Here is a 21,228-nt window from a genome sequence, read left to right on the forward strand (position 1 = left end):
GTCGCGCATGCGGATCCTGCTTCGCCCGGCGGTCTGAGGCTGCCGCCGCAGCGATGGCGGCGCGGGGCCCGTTCCGCGGCCCGCCCTCCTTCCCGCCGCCGCTGCGCTTCGGGCAGCCCGCTGTGTTCGGCCAGGGTGGCGGCCCCGCCGGCCTCCCCTTTGTGCCCGCCGCCGCCTTCGCGCCGCCCTTCGCGCTGGGCCAGGCGCCGGCCCCGGCGGGGAACGCGGGATTCAGCTTCAGGCCGCCCACCAGCCTGGGAAGCTTCCCGACTTCCAGCGAAGCGTCGGGTGGCGGCGGCGGTGCTTTCACGGCGCCCGAGTTCCGCTTCAAGGCGCCCGAGAGCGCCGCCGTCTTCAAGCCGGTGTCAGGCGGCGAATCGGAGAAGGGCCCGGCTGCCCCCGCCGCCTTTGCTTTCTCGTCGCCCTTCGGCTTCGCGTCTGAGACGGGCCCCGAGGCGGCGGTGGCACGGGAGTCCTTCTCGTTCTCGCGTCCCACCGCTGCTTTGGGGCGGCCGGAGGAGAGAGGCCCGAGGGCGGCGCCGGAGGATCCGGGGGAGCCGCCGTCCAAGGGGCTGAAGCGGAAGGAGGAGAGGGAGCGCTCGCCGCGGCGGGCAGCGGCGGGCGGGCGGGCGGCGGCGCCGCCGGAGAAGAGGGCGGTGATGCTGAGTCGGCCCCGTGGCGGGATCCTGTTCGGCCGCACGCTGGAGGATCTGCTGCGCAGCCAGGCCCGCGAGCAGCGGGAGCGCGGCGCTGGCCCCGAGGCCGAGCGGGGACCCGCCGAGGAGCCGCCGCCGGCCGAGGCCCGGGAGCCCGCCCGAGAAGGTGGGCGGGAGTCTGGTGGGGCAGCCCGGCCGCCCGGGTGTTTCCCTTCTTGCTGACTGCTGTCGTGTTCCTTCTCATCACAGATGCCACCCCCGCTGCCCCTGCTCGCCGGAGCCGCGGCAGCGAAAGCACGGAGGGGCAGGGGGGCCTGCCAGCCGCGGAGCTGATGGCCGTCCAGTGCAAGAACATCCCTGACTACCTCAACGACAGGACTGTGCTGGAAAAACATTTTGGCCAGTTCGTAAAAGTTCGTCGGGTTATGACCAGGCGTAATAAAAAAATGGCTGTTCTCCACTTTTTTGATCATGTGAGTATGAGTAGTGGCATAACTCTGGGAGTGTTCAGCCTGGAGAAGCCTCCAGGGTTACCTTAGAGCCCCTTCCAGTGTTTAGAGGGGCGTGCAATAAAGAGGGAAAGCAACTTCTTAAAGGGACAGATTGAGAGAGGACAAAGGGAAACAGTGTAAACTAAAAGAGGAGTTAGATGTTAGGAAGATTATTTGAAGGTGATGAGGCCCTGGTAGCGGCTCCCCAGAGAAGCTGTGGCTGCCCCAGCCTTGGAAGCCTCTGAGGTCAGGTTGTATGAGGCTTGGAGCAGCCTGGTCTAGTGGAAGGTGTCCCTGCTCAAGGCAGGGGATTGTAGCTGAATGGTCTTTGAGGTCCCTTCCAACCCAAACCAGTCTCTGATTCTGTGAAGAAAGACTAAAATCTGACTGCTTGGGGTGGGTCCAGCGCTGGTGAAAACTATGCTCTTGTTTGTAGAAAAGTGGCATTTTTTGGAGACCAGTTCAGCTGGTTGTGTGTAGGTCTTAAGTGGGGTTGAAAGACAGCAACCAGAATTTTTTTGGGAATCAGTAAATGTTTCTGAGGCAAAAACTGCGCTGTGCATTTTGGTGTTGTGATGCCAATAGGTTTCTATGCTCTGCTTTTTTTTTCTTTCAGGCCTCTGCAGTTCTTGCCAGGAAAAAAGCGAAAGAGTTACACAAAGACATAGTAACATTTTGGCAAAAGAAGAAAACAAGTAAGTCCATGTTTCAAGACTACTGAATGATATCTAAATAGTGTGTTAGCTGCTCTTTTTCTCCCTGTTGTGCTGAGGATGATACCTAAATTATCTCCTAGTTGGAGATAGCATGGTTGAATCCTTAATGCAGTCACACAACAGCACTCTGGTGATGTTCAGCTGTGAGCTTCTGTCCAGAAGTAGGATGTTCTTTGGGGATGTAAGAAAACCCAGTCTGAAATGCCTTGCTGCCTGCCTCAGATCATGGACTGGGATGTGGGCTTCTGGCTTTCAGGAGAAGGTTCTGAAAACCAGCCTAAGGAAAGTTACCTGAGAATCTCGGCAGTGTCTGCTGAGATTGCTGTTCTGTGCATCACTAGTTAGACACTGTTTGAACCAAAAAAGAGAGCAACACACAGAGTTTAGAAGTGGGAAACCTGGGTTCCAGACCCTACTTGGGATGAGGGCAAGTGGAGATTGTTCAGTCCCCAGGGGAATACTTATAAAGTCAAGTGCTTCCCTTTCTCTAGCTCCAAGAGTGCAGTGTGTGTGCCTGTGAGATCCTAGCCTGGGGGTGCACTTCAGCTACCTCAGCTTTGACCAACCACAGCCTTGCCTTCCAAAAAACAAACAGCTGCCAAGTTGTCTCCCTGAGAATTAACATCTTAAGCAGCAGCTCTAGGGCTGCCTCTTTGCCAGTGTCATTTTATTGTGGTGTTATGTCTGTGGCAGCATTCTGAAGTAATGGGAGGCTTTAAGAAATCCAGCTGATGGAAAAATTGTCTCTGGAAGAAGAAATTCTCCCTTCCTTTAAGTGTTAACTCATGCTGACCTGAATCTAAGCTTGGGTATGCGAAATAAGTACTTTCAGTAGGAGCACTTGGAATTGTGATTTACGCAGGTGAAAGGCATTTCATATCTCACAGGGAGTTAGGACTTGTGGATTATATCGCAAACCTGAGAGAACTGTGATTCAGTTGAGGATCGGACTTCATTTACTGAGAATTACAGTTGTTGCAAAGTGATATTGTCTTGAAAAAGCCTTATTCTTTATAGAGCAATGACCTTGATAGCAATTGGGGAAAACTTGGTACAGCCCCTAGTGTAAGTTGATGTGGAAGTTTTGCATGCACGTACAAAGCTGGGAGTCTTAGTTTTCATCACCACCTCCATGGGGTCAAGAAAGAGCTGTCACTTAAACTGCTTGGCAGGTACCTGGTTTCATATTTACGTGTCATTTCAGGCCCAGCAAAAAGAGAATTTTCATCAAAGGAGAAGAAAGCAGGTGACGATGAAGGAAGGCAAAGCAGTGAAGAGCAAAGCTATCAGCATTCCCCTCTTAGAAAACCTTTAATAAGGTCTTCTGCCAACAGTGTCATGTCTGGGAGAAGGTATGTCCTCTCTTCTGGGAATCCACCTGACAGCAGAGGGGGAGCTTGGAGAAAAATGGTGATCACTGTGTCCCAGATAGTCATGTTCTCTTCAGGGAGGCTGCTTCCCTTCTTTTCTGGTTTGTCTGCATTAGAAGCACTCAACTCTCACGCTTTGTCAGAAGAATACTTGTAATGGCTTATTAGGGTCTTTTACTTTGGTCTCTGGATTTTGTTCATAAAAGCATCTGCAGTACGAGGCATGAGGGAAGTGAACAAGCAATGCAGAGCTCAGCTGGGACCGAGCAGTAATGACACTGTTTGTGGTCATGATTCAATGAGCTCCTCAAGCAAGCTGTTTCCTTTGGAGGCAGTTAGAGTTCTGTGGGATGAGAGTCTCCTTTTTGGAGTAGTTTGGATCATTGTCTCTCTTCAAGTGAACAGTCTTCCTGGTTTGTGGCAGTCACAGAAGTGGCAAGGTTGTCATATCTATCATCTTTGTCATGTATCATCTTTATGTGTCTGGTTTGCTAAAAGTCATTTGATATGTATAGCCATATAACTATAGAATTAGTAATGCGTTGTGAAGGACTTGATTTAAAAAAGCGTGTTTGTACTTGGCCCTGTAAAATCTTTAAGTAGTTGCTCTTGCTATAGAAAGCACATTGGGTTTGTCTCCATACCAGCAAGCCAGTTCCTAGCTTGAAATACAAACTGCTGTGCCAAAGTGATGCAAAATGCTACCAGAGCCATCCATTTTTCCCCTCTGTGACACTTTCAGTGATATCTTTTCTGTTAGGACTTTCTCCACAATGCCAGAATTCTTGGCAGTGTTGTCAGGGCAGTGCTGAAGATTTAACCAGACTAACTCCCGCTGCTGTTGTTAGCTCAGCACATCCATACATTGTTCACATTTCCCTGTGAACAAAATACTTTTCTAAACAGATGCTGGCATCCTAACGAACAGTGAACTGATTAAGACCAGGGCATGCAGTAAGGTATTATTGATGAAGAAGTCTTCTGTTTTTAGTTCTCCAGCCAAGAAGCCTGGCCTTCGAAAGGCACTGCAGTTTGAAGCGGAGCTGTTTGATTCCAGTTCTGAAGGGCAGAGCTCAGAGGGCTTGGGAGCTTTGCTGCCGTCTCTCAGTAACCTGGTGGGATTGGTGGCTGAGACATCTGAAGAGAGATACAGGCTCTTGGACCAGAGGGACAAAATCATGCGACAAGGTAATTAACATAAGCTAATGAGTGTGATATCTACTTCTCTGCTGGAAAGAAGCAAGTGTTTGGGTTTTGGGACAAAGTTGTTGTGATATTATGGAAATGGCTTAGAAGAGAGTTTATTGTGGAATAGCCTATAAAATACTCTCCTAGTGTATTATTTTTTGTGGTTTTTTTTCTTGTAAAACACACAAATCTGGTTTATTATTGCACATGCAGTGCCTTGTGTAAAGGGAAGGGCAGAATATCCATCTGTGAAGGAGGGCACATAGGGAGATCTGCATATCTACAGACTCTTTAAAGAAAGTTACCCAAATCCTTAACTGCATTTCACAGAACCACAGAATTGTTTGAATTGGAAGGGGCTCTAAAGCTCATCCAGTCCCATCCCCCTGGCATGGGCAGGGACACCTTCCACTATCCCAGGTTGCTCCAAGCCCCATCCAGTCTGGCCTTGAACACTTCCAGGGGTGGAGCTACTACAGCTTCTAACTTGTGCCAGTGTCTCTAGTATTTCTCCAAATCCAAACTATTACGCAGCTGAAAATTATTTCAAGATCTGTCCTTTTGTTTCACAGCGGTGGATATAACACCTTCCACCGCTGTTCTTGCAGTTTCAGAACTGATCCTATCTCTAATTTAAGATCTTATTTTTAATATTGACAAACTTCTTGTCCACTCAATGCAGGATTTTGAAGTTGCTGTTTCTTAGGACACAAAATCATTGGGTATCTTTTAAAAGCTTCAGTCTTTTCAGCAAAACTTGCAATATGTGCAATATTCGGACATGCCTCAGAGTGGAGAAAACCCCATCCTTGTGCATTTCTGACTACATCAGGGTTTGGGTACAGCCTTACATGATCAGGGCTGTTTCGGCACATCAGAGTAATAGCTTATTGTGAAGAAAAAAACCCCAGACCCAAGAGATGGTTAGTGTTTGTTCAATTATTTCTGGTTTTGTTGTTTTTTTAGCTCGAATAAAAAGGACTGATCTCGGCAAAGCAAAAACTGTTGTTGGCACTTGCCCAGACATGTGTCCTGAAAAGGAGCGTTACATGAGGGAGACAAGAAACCAGCTCAGCATCTTTGAATTGCTTCTAGGAACTGATAAGGTATGAGATTCCCAGGATATCAGTATGCCTGATGCTCATGGGAGCTGTCAGTATTGTTTAGCTGATTACAGGGGTAATTTTGGTGCAAAAATTCTATAGGCTATTTAATTATTACCTTGCAATTCCCCATTGGAAAACAAGATTTGCTTTTTCACTCTGCCATGTCTTTTATTCAATTATTTAGAACTATAGTTCTAAAGCTGCTATTACATATTGTATGTAATTATCTATAGCTATATATTGTCTTAGAGGTTATGAGTTTGAGACTAAGTCAACACTTCAATAGGCTGCTCCTTACTGAAGTTAAAGGTGTGGGTGAGCTGAAATCCTCTTTACTGCTGGCAGGTTGTATATACTTCTTGGGGTTTGATTCTTTTTCTCGCCTCTTGCAGGTGGATCATGCAGCAGCTATCAAGGAATATAGCAGGTCTTCAGCAGATCAGGAGGAACCTTTGCCCCATGAACTGAGACCATCTGAGGTGCTGAGCATGACCATGGACTATTTAGTGACAAATATTATGGATCAAGGAGAAGGAAACTACCGAGAATGGTATGACTTTGTCTGGAACAGAACTCGTGGAATAAGAAAGGTAAGCACTGTGGATGGAAATGTTTGGTGATAAAACGCAAAAGATCACATCATGATAGTTGTTGAAACGTTTCAAATTATGGAGTGAGTCAAAGCACAGTGAAATGGGTTTTCCAGAAGTAGTTCCAGGTGACTGTGCTCTTCAACTAGTTTAAAAATGCATGTAATGTATTCTTTTTTATTCTGTTAGGATATAACCCAGCAACACCTCTGCAACCCGCTGATGGTGTCTCTGATTGAGAAGTGCGCTCGCTTTCACATTCACTGTGCACACCACTTGTGTGAAGAGCCCATGTCCTCCTTTGATGCCAAAATCAACAATGAGAACATGACTAAATGCCTGCAGAGCTTGAAGGAGATGTATCAGGACTTGGCTAACAAGGGGATTTACTGCAAGAGTGAAGCAGAGTTCCGAGGTTATAACGTCTTGCTGAATCTCAACAAGGGCGATATTCTCAGGTGAGAACAAGACATCACCTGTTTTTCTCTCTTTACCTCTGGGAAGGATTGAGTTTAGGATTAAATCCAGACAAACTGTAATGCTGCTGATTTTAATTCCATGCTGTTACAGGTTGTTGTTGAATTGTGATTGTTCAATACTGAAGCAAAAGTTTTGTCCCTGTCTTTTGTCTCCACAGAGAAGTTCAGCAATTTCATCCAGAGGTTAGAAACTCGCCTGAAGTTAGATTTGCAGTTCAAGCTTTTGCAGCATTAAACAGCAACAATTTTGTGAGGTTTTTCAAGCTTGTGCAAGCAGCTTCATATCTGAATGCTTGCCTCTTACACTGTTATTTCAACCAGGTGAGGAAAAAACCAGATGGATATTTTTTTAAGTATTGATGAGTAGGACAGTCTGGGATTTGGAGGGAAATCAGCAGAAAACTTAGTAGATATTGAGCCTTAAAAATAATGTTGCTGTTTCTTTAGAAGTGTTAAAAATTTATCAGGACCTTTCTACTGTGATACGAAAGACAAATACTGATATGCTCTCTTTTTTTTGTTGTAATTGTGTACAAATAAATATTTACCTGAAACATAATTGGGAAGCAGAGAAGGAGGCCTAAGAGTCTTGCAAAGCAAATACGAGCCTGCCCTTTCAGAAGACTTTGCAAGGTGCTTCTTCTGCACAAGAATCACAAAGGGATATGCTCAAAATAAATATCACGAAAGAGGAACAGAAACTAAAAAGCAAGTGCTTAGAATTTAAAAAGAAAGTTGCAAGTCTAAATAATTGTGTGGATACTTGATGACAAAGTATTGGTGTATTTAAACATGATTCTCATCTTTATACTTTATTTTGGGTTCTTTCCTAGTGGTTATGTGGCTTTTTCTTTTCCCCCAGATTCGTAAGGATGGTCTCAAATCCCTCAATATTGCCTACACTGTGAGCACCCAGAGAAATACAGCATTCCCCTTGGACCACCTGGTCCGCATGCTGCTGTTCAAAGACTGCGAGGAGGCAACTGATTTTATAAGTTACTATGGCCTGAGTGTATCAGATGGGTAAGTGTGAGGAAAATGATACCTGGAGGGGTTAGCCTGACCCGAAGCAGAGGGGTAATGTGGAGGAGCTGCTCCTGAAGGTTGGAGCCAGGGAAAGAATGGGTCAAGAGCAGAGGATGGGTCTCTGTAGGGGATAAGAACACAAGTCTACTTCATGGGAAATTTGCATTATAGTGATTCCTGTAGGATAGGATGAAGCTGAACAATGCCAACTAGCTGTTAGAGGATGTTGGAAGACTCAGAGATAAGTGTCTGCCATGAAAATCCATGCATTATAAGGTGCGTTCATCCAAACTTGGAATTTTGAGAGACCGGAAAAGGGAAAAAACCCTTGTGGATGCCAATTAGCCAGCTGTTCCTATCAACAGTCTGTTTCAAAACAATATTTCAGGTTTGAAAGCATGTAGGTTACTGGAGCTTTGAGGACATACGCCTGGTGGTTACTTGCGTTTTTCCCCAGGTGTTACGTGGAGCTGAATCGCTCAGCTTTCCTGGAGCCAGACGGATTACCCAAACCACGGAAATCCCTGTTTGTCAGCCAGAAGCTCACTGTCTCTGTTGGGGAGGTTGTGAATGGGGGGCCCTTGCCCCCAGTGCCTCACCACGTGCCCGTGTCCAGCTTCAACGGGCAGAACAAGTACACTGGTGGAAGCACCTCAGTGGATCAGGCCGGCAGTAGCCAAAAACCCAGCGTGGAAGCAACAGGTGAGAGCAGACCTGCGTTTTCAGTACTGCTCAGAAGTAACTGTCGAGGCAACTCTGTGAGCAGGTTTATTGTACAAAGCGGAAACTGTGGCTCAGAGGTTGAAACTGCTTTGAAATTTAGTTGTAATAAAAGGGTTACAATTTAAATCATAAGAGAATCACAGAATGGTTTGAGTTGGAAAGGACCTTGAAGCTCATCAAGTTCCAACATCCCTGACATGGCAGAGCCACCTTCCACTAGACCAGGTTGCTGAGGTGTATTTAAATATTTGCAAAAGCCAATACAAAAATGTACTTCCCAATTCAGGAAATTGTCTGTTGAGCCAAATTTTGCCAACAGAAATGAAATAACAAACGTTTGATTGCTCCAGAAAACCAACTTCCCTTTGCAGTTTGAAGGTTTCTTATTTGTGGCTGTTTGTTGCCACTGTGTGTATAAACATGTCAGTTTTCAGGTTAACTGAATGTGTGGTTTTCTGTCCTTGCTGGAAGTACAGATAGTGTGTGTAGGTGCCAGGTGTGCCTGACTTAAAACAGTTGCTTTGTTGGAAATACATGTGCTTGTTAACAGGGGTAATGTGCAATTAAATGTTTAAACGCTTTGCAGAAAACATTCATAAATGTAAATTAGCTTCTGTGATATATTATTTATTTAGGGCAACAAGCTGCTGTTACGGTTTTATTTATGACCCGCTGAGTTTTATCAGATAAGCCAGTTTTTTGAAGATTAAATTTGCTTCTGTCTGTGATTGATCTGGTTTCTTTAATTTTTCTCCTCTTCCCTCCCAAGAAGGAAGAGTGGAAAGCAGAGCTGTGGATTTAGAGGCCACAGCAGTGAAGGTCCAGCTCCCACCTCATCTTCTGCCCTCGCTGTTGCCTCATCACCTGGTGCCAGTCCTGTCCTCTGCACAGCCCATCTCCCAGCCTGCTGCTCAGCCTGAGCCTCCCCCTTCAAAGCCTCAGCCAGGCTACTCAGACACGGTAGGGAAATCTAAACCCATCAGGAAATATTTGGGAAAGATCTGTGAAATATAACAAAAGGTAACCAAGTTCTTAGAGTGTTTAATTTTTCTGGAACATGCGTGTAGTTCAAGTAACACATAACAAAGTTTCTTCCTGTGGGTACGTGACCATTAGTGCTGGGTCTTGAATGTGCACCCCATCTACTTATGCTGGGTTTTTTCCCTCCCACACAAGTTCTTGTGTGCTGATGCTGAACCAGTCTGAATGTCTCATTGCTTTGTACATTACAATTGTCATATTCTACCTAGATAATGGCAAATTTCAGTGAAGGGTACACAAGATAATTTGTAATTAAATCAGCTAGAATGGAAGTCTAAAGTAAGAAAATAGGTTTCTCTCCTCAGTTATGGTTTCGTGAATTGATTTGCCCATATTTAGTACAAAAATCTGCTTTTGTTTATGGGCTGTTACTAACAGTTTTAGATAGTCTGAAGTTTGCAGGCTGTTGTGTTTGGTTAGGTTGGCTCAGTTTGTAAGCAGAAATACAGATGCTGCTGTGAATTGCAGTCAGTTAACCAAGGCTGGAGAGCCTTACTCCCAGTTTACTCCTGAGAAGGACTGCACCTTGGTTCAGCTTCTTCCTCTGCTGTGTTGCAGGACGTTGCCGAAGTGGTGGATGGGCTGGTGCATGATGTCCTCAAAGAAGAGTGCAGAGAAGTGGGCAGAGCAGGAGCAGCTTACGTGGCTGCTGCCATCTGGTAAAGAGTATTCCTTGCAGGTTCTCCTGGAGTCTGTCACCACAGCTGCTCCTTGCCATAGCAGCACCATGTGTGAAGATGGTAAAACTAAGCACTGTCAGGTCTGTAATGGAGACCATGTTACTGATGCAGTGGAAGGGAGAGCAGACCTTTCTTCAGATGTCTGTCACATCCCAGCTCTAGCCAAAGGGGAGGCTGACCAAAACCTCTGGAAGCTTTGCCTGGCAAGAAACCTCTGTCTGGGAAGGGAAGGTGCCCAAAGGGGACAAGAGGAGCAAATCCAGATGTGGCTGCTTCTCTGCTTCTGATAAATTTCCTCTCCAGGGCAGTTGGTAGAGTCATAGATGTGGGATGTGACCCAAGTAGTGGTTATTCCACCACCGTTTGGTAACTACTGAATGGGGACAGCTGACCCAGACTGACTAAAGTTCATTCCCTGTGATGTCATGGTCAGCAATAAAATTGGGTTAGAGGAAGAAGTTGGAGATTTATGGCTTTCAGGCTGGACATTGATTGGATATTGTCTAGGTATTGGTCTTCCCATGGGAAGTGATGACTGGCTGCATTTACTTTGCTTGATGGGGGAGGAGGGGTTTGGCCTTTCTGTATTACAGTGTATTTATTTCCATCCAAGGGTTTTCCTTTTTTAATTCCTACTTTCTTCACTGTCCCAGTGTGGGGAGGGGAGTGAGCCAGTATGAATGTGGGTGCTTGGCTAATGGCTGGAGTCAGCCCACCACAGAGAGCAAGGTGTGGCTGAGAAAAGCATAGACCTGGGGCTTTGAATGAAAACATTCCGGCTTTGAGAAGAGATCTGCTGTTTCTGCACAGTGCCTCAGAGGCCACCATGGAGGAACTCGTGACTGAGGTGATGGGGGAGATCCTCAGAGAAGTGGCTGGAAATGTGCTTAGTGTGGAAAGGCAGCGTGTCCAGGAGGAGCAGCGCAGAGTGGAGGAGGAGAGGTGAGGCACTGCTTTGGCTGTGGGCCAGGGTGGGCTGGAAACACCTTGGACAACGTAAGGACAGCTAGTGCCAGCCTGAGTCCTTGTGCCTCTGCTCAAACCCCGTGTCTTTCTGCCACAGTGTCAGAACGGTCTCACCTTGAACTCCCCTGGGATGTTGCAGGCAGGGTTTCCCTCTGGTTTCCCTCCGCATTCTCCTGTGATCTCCTGGGTTAGCATTTTGGTCACCTCAGAGCCGTGGTGAAGATGGTGGATGGGAATTTTAGGAACTTTTATTTACCCAGAGCTTCCAGAGAGGAACATGAATCTGCTGTATGCAGGAGCTTTTCCTTTTGAGTGAGCTACTTGTTTGTAGCTTATTGGGGTAAGAATAAATAGAATCCTAGAATGGTTTGGTTTGGAAAGGACCATAAAGATCATCTAGTTCCAAGCCCCAGCTATGGGCAGGGATACCACTCACTAGCTCAGGTTGTTTAAGGAGCTCCATTGTCATCTCTGTTTTTGAGAGAAACCAGGCTCCATGCAAAGCTGTTTATTTAGAAACCAAATAGTGGGAAATAATTTTAGGTGAATTAACTGTTTGATACTGCATGTAGTTCTTGTGTAACTAAGCAGCAGGTTTGCTAGTGTAAATTTTTTCTCTTGTGTAAATCTTTTCTCTGTCCTTCCAGGCAAAAACAGGAAAGAGAAGAGTTAATAAAGCAGTTGAGCCAGTTGCTGGGGGTGGAATTAATAGAAGAAGTAATAAAGGAGTGTATTAAAGAAGCCTCAATCAATGAGTTAAGGTCTGTACAACGTGCTGCGTGCTGTAGTTTGCTTTTGCAAGGGTTTCCTCAATGTCCTGGGCTTCCCTGTTTGCATCTCAGCCCACTGAATTGGCATCTGCTGGAGATCTTCACCTCAGCAGTCTTTGTTTGTTTTATTTGGAACCAGATATGCCTTGGAAAGAGACCGGCAAGCCCGGATTGCCCGGTGTTCAGAAGAAGTGTGTGGCCACTTCATGGAGCTCTTTCTGGAGGATGAGATTTTCCAGATTGCCAAGGAAACCCTTCAGGAGCTCCAGTGTTTCTGCAAATACTTACAACGGTGAGTTACCACCCTGGGGCATGGCTGCTTCTCTTGGGAGCATTGGCATGGAGCAGTTAATAGAGATGGAACTGCTGCTGTCTGGCTGTGTTCTTTTTGAGACACTTTTTTCTGTCTTATCTCCATGATAAAGACCTTACAGTCTTAGTACCAGCCTCTGCTAAATTGTTGTATGTGGGAGGGGATCACGCCTTGTTGTAGTCAGGCAATGAGCTTGGTAGGAGATTGCAGCTTCATTACATCTAGAAACTTGTAATAGTTTATCCTTGTATTCTTTCTGCTGATCACTGGTTTTCCTGCACGTATGCTTAGTGTGTTGTGGTTGTTGTGGTGTTCATTATACAAATACCTGGTGACAGAGGTCTGCAGAAGAGTTGATGAATGTGACCTATTTGTCTGTTCTCTTCCAAAGGTGGAGGGAAGCAGTGGCAGCTCGGACAAAGTTGAAACGTCAGATGAAGGCATTTCCAGCTGCTCCCTGTGGCTTGGATTCCAAACATCAACTGAAAGCACTGTCCCCCAGTGCAGAGTGGCCTATAGCCATGGAGAACTTGTGCAAGAGATTTGTAAACCTGGGGAATGGAGGAAAGCTGGGAATCTCTTGCACGAGGTAAGGATACCTCCAGTGGCATCAGTTGGCAATCTGGCTTATTTTTGGAAGATAAGTTACCAAAAATTCTTCCACTGTGAATGTAAGTGGGTTTGCAGAACTGCAAAATTGCAGAATTCTTAAATAGAATTGCAAAATTCTTAAATAGCTTTCAAAAGACTTTTTCCACAAATGCCATGACTAAGACTGAAAATCCAAATAAATTCTTCTCTTAACAGCAACATTCTGAGGCCTCAGTAGTATTTCCCAGGCCTTACTGTTCTTAGATTTGTTTAAAGTACTTGTTTTATAGCAAAAAAATACAACCAACAATATTTCATTTCCAGATTGAACTTGCTGAGAAACAAGACAGTACATGAAATTAAAGTTCAGCACTTCTACCAGCAGTTGGTAAGGTAGGCTGGGGTTTGTTTCTTGTTTTCTTTAGAAGCAAGCTGCAGCAGACATGCCAGAGATACCAGAAATGGCCTAAAGGTATGGCTAACCATGCCTGAATGTCCACTTGCAGCCTTGCTTCTGGGGGCATTTTGGAATAAGGGAAACAGGAAGGTCATAGAATGGTTTGCATTTGAAAGGACCTTAAAGATCAGTTTTTCCATTCCATCTCCCTGCCATGGGTAGGGACACCTTCCAGTAAATTAATGAAGGTGTTGGGCCAGATGAGCCTCCTGGGTGTAGTTTTAAGGCTCTGATGGGTATTATGTGGTGTGACTTTGTACCTGGATGGGATAGGGCCTGGGATGAGCTATGGGGGGAGAGGAATAAATGAACTATCAGTGACCTGGCTTGAGGTTGGAAAATATTGATTGAGATTTTTGATTTGAAGTGCAGCAGATGATTTGGCTTCCCATGGCTCCTTGTGCTCTCCAGTGGTTTGGGTGTGTGCTGGATCAGCTTTCACATGTGTGGAAGTTAAGCAGTACACATGTGCTCCTGAAATCCCCAGAGTAAGGCTCATGTGTCAGGTTTAGCAGCTGCAGTTCCTGAAGGATGCAACAGATCCAAAGAATTTAACTGGTCACCGCTTACAGTATTGCAACTTGACCAGTGCAAAACAGACATTCCTCAGGTGGGAAAGAGCCCTGGAGTGGATCTTTTCACCAGGTTTTTTTCTCTCTTTAAGTGATTTAGCTTGGACCCCTCTGGATCTCATTTCATTAATCATGGAACATATTCCAGTTAAAAAAGAACAGGTTTTTTGGAAGGCACTCTTGGTTTTGCCCAGTGATGATGAATATTCCAAGGATGATCCCAATAGGTACGTTGAAGAGGTGGTTGCTGGATTCCTTTCTCAAGCAGGGCAGACTTCTTTTATTTAGGTAGAAGAGATTAGTAATACAGTCTTTGACGTAATTTTGCCTGTACCATGTCAAATTTCCAATTTGTTTGTTTTTTTATTTCTCTCCAGAGTACTGTAAACAATATACCTGTTATTTATTACAGTGATCTGTATTTTTTAACGTTGTTTAATTCCTTCTGTTCATACTGAAAACAAAACCTTGATAGATGATAATTTCATTTAAATTTATAGCTATTTATTAGGGCTATTTATCATAACCTAAATATATGGGATTATGACAGATTGTGGTATCTTAGAGGTACTGATACCAAAACCCTAAAACGCTAGTTTTGACAGCAAAACATGCCAAAGCCCTCTTTTTTGTTTGCTAGGATACTGATGGACTGGTTGAAAGCCAAGTTTATGGGACACAAAACCTGTGAGAAAAATGTTTCACGTACAGAAGGCAAAATTCAAACGCTGACGTTATTTAGTTCTCCTGCCATGCAGGGGAGCAGAAGCATTAAAGTCAGCGTGTGTATAAAGGTAGGTGTGAACAACTTCATGATATCTAAGAGACCATAAAAACAGGGTGGGCTCTTTCCTGGTGGATATTGTGTCCTGTCAGATGGAGGGAGATGATACTGGGAAGGACAGGGTTGTTGAAAAGGTCTGAAAAAATATGGATTTTTTTCTTTGTTTTCAATCAGCTGAGAAATACCTGCAGTAATAGATCCTGAATCACCAAGGGCACTTTCGTGCTCAGCTCGTCTATCAGACACATCCATGTTGGCCTGACAACAGCTTGTTGTCTTAGGTTTTGTAGAGCTCCTGGGAAAGCATGTCCAAAGCTGAATGGCAGTGATGATAAACAGCAGATTTTGGTGTGGAAACAGCTTTGTTTAGCTACATTTCTGTTGTCATCTTCGTTGGCTCCCTAGGTGGCACACGGTGCGCTCTCTGACTCCGAGCTTGATATGGCTGAGACACAAAAGGACTTGCTTGGGACCAGTGGCCTTGTTCTTCTGCTGCCCCCCCGAGTCAGGAGTGAAGATGTTGCAGAAGATGATGTTTACTGGCTTTCAGCTTTGCTGCAGCTGAAGCAGCTGCTTCAGGCCAAACCTTTCCACCCCATAGTTCCCTTGGTGGTTCTAGTCCCCAGTCAGGAGGAGGAGGCTGTTGGGAAAGAAGTAGAGGATGGTATGTAATTGTTTTTGTGTCTTGAAACAATGAATATTTTAGGCCTGCCCCAAATAGAAGTTTTGTGACTGGTGCAGCCTCTCATTACAGCATCCACTAAAGGGAGAGGCTGTAGAGCACGTGAAGTACAGCACATCCCAGAGCTTACCTAAAAATCCTCTCCTTAAGAGCTCACCAGTTTCGGCTTCCAGTTTTCTTTCACACACAGTATTTGATCCTGAGTGTCTATGGGCAGAGATGGAGGGGAGCAGCAATTCAGCGAATGCAATGCAGAATGTGGTCCAAGGATGTGTGTTCTTTCTCTGTATAAATGATGAGTTTTCTTATTTTTTAAGGTTTGATGCTCCAGGACTTGATTTCAGCCCATCTTATTTCAGACTACACCGTTGTAGAGGTCCCAGGCTCTGTCAATGACTTAGAAGGCACCAGAAGGGTAAGAACAGCAAGATACAGGAATTACTTTCCATTATTTGTGATTGTTCTATTTTCACTGACCAGAGACCAGTGGCATTTGCTAAAAAAAAAAACAAAAAAACCCAACAAAAAACAAACAAAACCAAACCAAACCAAAAAAAAAAAAAAAACCAAAAAAAACACCCCCAAAACACACAAACAAACAAAAAAAACCTGAAAACTGCACTGAGACCAAAATCTGTGGATTACCTAAACCCACTCTTGTCTGCCCTGCCTGTGTTGCTGCCCAACAGAGGAGGTGGTGGGTAAACCTTTTTTTAGTCCTAAAATGCTGAAGACCCTTTGTAGCTGTTCTGGCTAGTGGGAGATCATCCAGAGTTATCCCATCTTGGTGGGTGGGACTGAGATGCCTCTACCTCTTATGTTCTGTACATGAATGCAGTCATACAGATCTCTCTTTAACAAGCCCAGAGTGATGCTCCCCTACAAGCCCTCACAACTTGGGGCTGCCCTTCAAGGACTGCCATGATCAGACATGATATAGTCACCCTGGGCTAATTTCTGTGGATCTGTCCAAATTTTCCTGGATAAATTTTCAACAGCCCTAGCATCCTGCAGCAGGGAATTCCACTGCATACCTGTACCTCATGTGAACAGCCTCTTCTTTGTCTGTTCCTGAGTCTGCTGTATAGAAATTCAGTTTGTGGCCTCCTAGCTGGAGAATTATTGTTGCAAGTATTAGTATGATGACACCTGATTTATTTGCCTTTTTTGTGCATATTTTCTTGGAGAGTGTTGTTCAAACTTAGGGTTGAATCCTTTGTGTCCTGATGACTGCAGAGCAGTTTCCAACCCTCTCTCTTTTGTGTGTTGTAGGTCTCTGCAGCTGTGGGCTGGCTGGTGTCCCAGTGTCCTGCCTCCCTCGAGCTCTGCAGCCAGACCCTTCAGGAGTACATTGAGGATGGGATTGACAGAGAATTTGGCAAGCGTTTCTACCATGACTGGAAGGAGAGGCGTTTAGCTGGGCTGCCATCCCAGGGGCCTGGAGTCATCATAGAGCTCTACAACAGTGTGCTGCAGTTCCTGTCAGATGTGGCGTCCTCAGAGCACCTTTGTGACTTGTCTTGGCCTGTCACAGAGTTTTCAGAAACAGGGGGTAGCAAAGTGTTGCCTCACCTGCAGTGGAACATGCCAGATCACCTGGCCTGGCTGAGGAAGGCTGTATTGTCCTTTCAGATCCCATACCTAGATCTGCCTCCTTTGGGTGGTAGGTACTTCACACTCTAGTTCTTGGCAGTTATGTTGTTCTCCAAGATGTGCTTGTGCAGTGTTGGTTCTGTCAAAAATTCTTGCAATTTACTTCAGGGGTTTTTTTGTTCCACAGCTCCTTGGCATCCTGTTTGCTGCATGATTTTTCAGTATGTCTCTCAGATTGCAAGTTCTTCCCACACTGAACCACTGATCCAGTCTCAGGTGGAGAATCTGCTGAGCAAAACTTACCAAAACTGGAAAACTAGAACAGCTGGGAACTCTGATGAAGATGGACCTTCTGTTGATGAGATCCCTTGGGGCTGTATCTTGGCAGTCTGTATTGATCATAAACTGAGAGACTGGAAACCACCCAAACTGCCTGTTGCTCCAGGTATTGTGTCCTCCTGTAGCATGGATGGTGCTTTTTTTGTGATGGTGTTCAATACATTGCCAGCGGTGCCTTTCCATATGACAGCAAGCAATGTGTAGCAGGGAGGCAGCTGTGGTCTTGCTGTGTTTTGCATGTGTTGTCCCTTTGGAGTGTGTATTTAGTATTGGTTATGGCTTGACTTGATCCTGTGACTACAAATGTGGCTCTGGTCAGAATCTTTCATCCTTCCCCTCCCAGTGGGAGAGGGTTTGCATTAAGCAAAGGCCAAGAGTTACCCCTCAGAAGCCGTGGCAGCAGGGAGGGCAGGCTGCCACAATGACTTCCATTGATTAATGAAGCTTGTCCCAGACTCTGAAACCTATTTGAAAGTGAACAATTGCTCATGACACCAAACTGCCTTTTTTAATACTGAGCTTTTTTCCCTGAAGGAGAGAACCTGTGCAAATGATAAATGTTGGGCTTGGGTTTATTCACAGAAGCTGTAAGTAAAGATGGTCAGATTCGCGTGTACTTCTTCAAGGAGCACTTAAAGAACTACACCGTGCCTTTCTCATGGGATCAAGCCAGGCTGCGGACACAGGAGGAGATCCGGCAATGCCACGAGAGGTGAGGTGGCCTCCATGGTGCTGAAAACCACCATTTGGTATCCTCCCAGAACCTGCTTGTGTACATCTCCCTAAAATGATATACAAGACTGTGCTGAAACAGAGTAGGAAGTAGATTTTATTTGTACAGGGTTACTCAGCTCTCAGAGAAACGGGTTGCTTGGGGAGTGCTGAAAGCGTAGAAATTAACTTCTGCCAAAAAAAAAACACCCTGCTGCTGAGGCTTTGGAGTTGTGCAAAGCATGGAGGGAAAACAGTGTGAGTCTGAGAAAATGCTTAATAGGTTGAGGGCGGGTGGGAAGGATGCCTCAGAGCTGTGTGGCATTAAAGTATTTGAGAAGTCAAGTCTAACTCACTTCCTTAGCCACGTTCAGAGGGAAGCTACTCTCTTCCCTCTTGGAAGCTTAGCTGCAGCTCTGCTTTGTAGTGGGTGATGACTAGGATGAATCCAATGCTCCTGTCAGATTAGTTCCTCTCTAATCCCATGCACAGGTGGTGCTGCGTTGGACACTGGCACAAGGGCATTATTTCTCCAAATGATCACTTCTCACTCCCTGCTATTTCCAAACTTCAAGCTAATAGGGGAAAATCGACACACTCATACCAACTGATGTGGTTTTGTTTGTTGTTTTTTTTCCTCCCCGCTTCAGATCAAAGATAAAATCTCCCAAGTCTTTTAAGAAACCCTACAGCATCTCCATGGTGCCAGGTCAGTATGGCTCCGGCATGCTGCCAGGTCAGGAAGTGAGCATTCCCAGCACAGATGAATTCGGAGACACATCCTTGGCCCAGAAGTGTCTGTTGGCACAGCTGCAACTGGAAAAAATAGAAAACAAGAGGTAAGTTCCCAGAGCAGCATCTTTTCCTTGTGGCTTCAGCCCAGGGTTGTAAACGATTTGTAACTTACATGGAATAGGAAGTTAAACTAGGCTAGAAAAAAGCCCAGACTGTCTTGAGTTCCATCTGATTTCATCAAGCACATCAGGGCAGTTCCCTAATATTTCCTTTTTACATCATGGGAACAGCCCAGGATGGTAGAAATTCTTGGAGTTCTTGGGAATGGTTGGAAACTCTGTGGTCACTCATGCCGCCAGAACTGAAGCAATACAGTGTGGACAGTGGTCTGTGTGTCCCCCAGTGTCACAAACGTCTATGAAGTCCTATCTGGAATGTCAGTTTGTAGCAGTGTGGATCACAAAGATGAAGAACTAAAGCTTTTGAGGTTGGCCCAAGAGGGTTTTTTTCTCTTCTGCCTTCCCACAAGTTGAATCTCTTCAGTCTGTGTGGCTCCTTCCTATACCACAGTCCTCTGTGATGGATTTTGGTAGCTGCAGTGGGGCACATCAGACTGTTTTGAGTATGGCTGTGGAGATCAGATGCTTCTGAATCCAAAAAAAAACTCTTAGTGAAAAGCACTTATTACAGGGGAAAAAGCCAGGTTGCCATCTGACTGGTGCTTTTGCCCTTCCCATCCAGGTTTGAAGAGCAGCTGCACCGATACCTGGCTGAGGACATGGAGCCCCTTGGGGATCTCCTGGGTCTTCCTCTCTATCTGCCCCAGTCTCTGCTCTCCACCCCAACTGCTGCCTGCCCCTTGGTGAAGAGTCCCATGGCAGCTGCTCAAGAGGTAAGAGAAGGTGATTCAGAGCTGAACTAAGGCTCTGAGGAGCACAGTAGCTGTAAAATCTGTAGTGGAAGTTCCCGTGGGAGAAAGTCCATCTCTTTTCCTTCTGCCCAGGCTGGGAGTCAGGAGGGACCCAAGGTTCCGGAGCTGGAGCGAAGCCCTGTGCTGTCGGACAGACTCAAACACCTGCAGCAGCTCCTCAGAGCCACCAAGGAGGCTGAAGCTGCCTCTGAGCTCCACCTCTCTGCTCTGGTGGACATGGTGGACATCTGAGCCGAGCTGAGACTCGGAGGCTCAGGAAAGAAATCCAGGTCCAGGTGACTGAACAGGTACACTCCTGGGGCATGATCCAGAACAAGCAGGCGTTCTCCTGGGATGAGAACACGGAGCAGCCATGGGGCCTGGGCCCTTCTCACATGGCTACATTGTACAGGGCCAGCGTGTCATGGATGGTCTGGGAGCTCCCTCCTTTTCTGCCCCACAGGCACGGAGACAAGTCAAATGCTTACTTGTGGAAGGCCTTAAATGACAGTGGTGTTTTTCCTTTCTCCCAGCTCTCATTGTGGGTAAACACAGCTACATCAGGTTCAGCTGTAGGGTAGCACGGGCCCCTGGAACGTTGGAGGAATTGCTCTCCACAGACACAGTCCCTGAAATGTTGTCTCAGTCTGTGCTTCCTTCAGGCAGGAACTGCCTTGCAGCAGCACTGTGGTTTGTAGTTCCTGTTGTCTTTTCAGGAATGTCAAAACTGTCATTCTCAAGTTGGAGCAGCGCTTGGCCATGATTTTTGTACTTCTTGTTTCTCAGTGCATATCCAAGAGGATTTGTTCTGGACCCAAGTTCTATTTTATTCAATGTTTTCAGCATTAAAAATGGGTGAGGTGCTTATTCCACAGCTTCCATGTCATGCTGGAAAACAGGATGCTTCCTTCAAAAACCTTTGTAAGTTGAAGGCCCTTGGTTTTAGTAAATAATTTGAAGATATACTTCATGTCTGCAGTACTCTTGTACAGTTCATCTTTCTCTTTTTTTTACAAAATCAGCAAATTTTTCTCAATCAGAGCCTTCTGCCTGGTAGAATATAAATTACTGCACTAAACTGATTATCTTCCCTGCCCAACCCAAGCTGAAATCCTCAGTCGTCTGAAACTGTCAATTGCCTTCCAAAAGAGTAATTTTACAGGTTTTTAAAATATAATTTAATTTTTATTATTTCTTTTAAACCCAAAATAGCAAGAGTACCTTAATGCTAAATAAAATAAATTTAAATTGGAAAGGTCGTGCTTTGAGGCTGTTCCTGCTCCATGTGCTTTTGTTGGGCTGAGTTTTGTTGAGTTTCCTGTGAAGGGAAGCCTGTGCCGTGCTTTTGATGTTCTCAGTTTACCTGGAATTCAGCTGTCAAAACCCAACAGAGCTTTGGGAGCGTGGCTCATACTATTTGCTGTACATTGTGTTTTGTACCTAATAAAATTTTTAGTGGTTTGAAAGGTGCCTCATTCCTCTGTAGAAGCTCATTGTATGGGGTGCTCTCCAGGGGGAAGGGTGAGGGTAGCTGCTGTCTGTTACCCGGGGGGTTTCTGGGGTACCAGTGCGTGGGGCTGCTCCCGCTCCCAGCCTCCCTCCTATCGTTCACCTGTGGATGGAGGACCAGGGGCAAAATCTCGACGAGGGTGGGACTCAAACTAAGGAGCGCAGAGCACAATGGATTGGCTGTCCATCACTTTAACGACGCGGCCACCTCATCCTGCCCGTGCTGCCCC

At 45.8% G+C, this 21,228-nt stretch overlaps 1 protein-coding gene across 2 annotated transcripts; it reads left to right on the top strand.

The window, feature by feature from the left end:
* The first annotated feature begins 38 nt into the window (after positions 1 to 38).
* On the top strand, positions 39 to 20,955 carry MCM3AP (minichromosome maintenance complex component 3 associated protein). Of its 2 annotated transcripts, none has more exons than XM_040069735.1 (28): positions 39 to 822; positions 906 to 1,129; positions 1,764 to 1,842; positions 3,068 to 3,215; positions 4,225 to 4,421; positions 5,388 to 5,527; positions 5,920 to 6,117; positions 6,307 to 6,575; positions 6,755 to 6,917; positions 7,459 to 7,619; positions 8,080 to 8,324; positions 9,115 to 9,305; positions 9,945 to 10,045; positions 10,877 to 11,008; positions 11,680 to 11,793; positions 11,942 to 12,094; positions 12,507 to 12,704; positions 13,031 to 13,099; positions 13,828 to 13,962; positions 14,376 to 14,529; positions 14,925 to 15,183; positions 15,519 to 15,616; positions 16,474 to 16,864; positions 16,982 to 17,239; positions 17,716 to 17,845; positions 18,495 to 18,683; positions 19,321 to 19,471; positions 19,583 to 20,955. In XM_040069735.1, exons 1-28 carry the CDS (start codon positions 54 to 56, stop codon positions 19,739 to 19,741), a joined length of 5,475 nt encoding a protein of 1,824 aa, XP_039925669.1. In that variant the 5' UTR covers positions 39 to 53; the 3' UTR covers positions 19,742 to 20,955. The 2 variants fall into 2 exon arrangements, with proteins under 2 accessions (XP_039925669.1, XP_039925668.1); XM_040069734.1 differs by having other exon boundaries at positions 54 to 822; positions 9,118 to 9,305.
* Positions 20,956 to 21,228: the final 273 nt, after the last annotated feature.

This window comes from Hirundo rustica, chromosome 7, assembly GCF_015227805.2.
Source record: "Hirundo rustica isolate bHirRus1 chromosome 7, bHirRus1.pri.v3, whole genome shotgun sequence".
Lineage (NCBI taxonomy): Eukaryota > Metazoa > Chordata > Aves > Passeriformes > Hirundinidae > Hirundo > Hirundo rustica.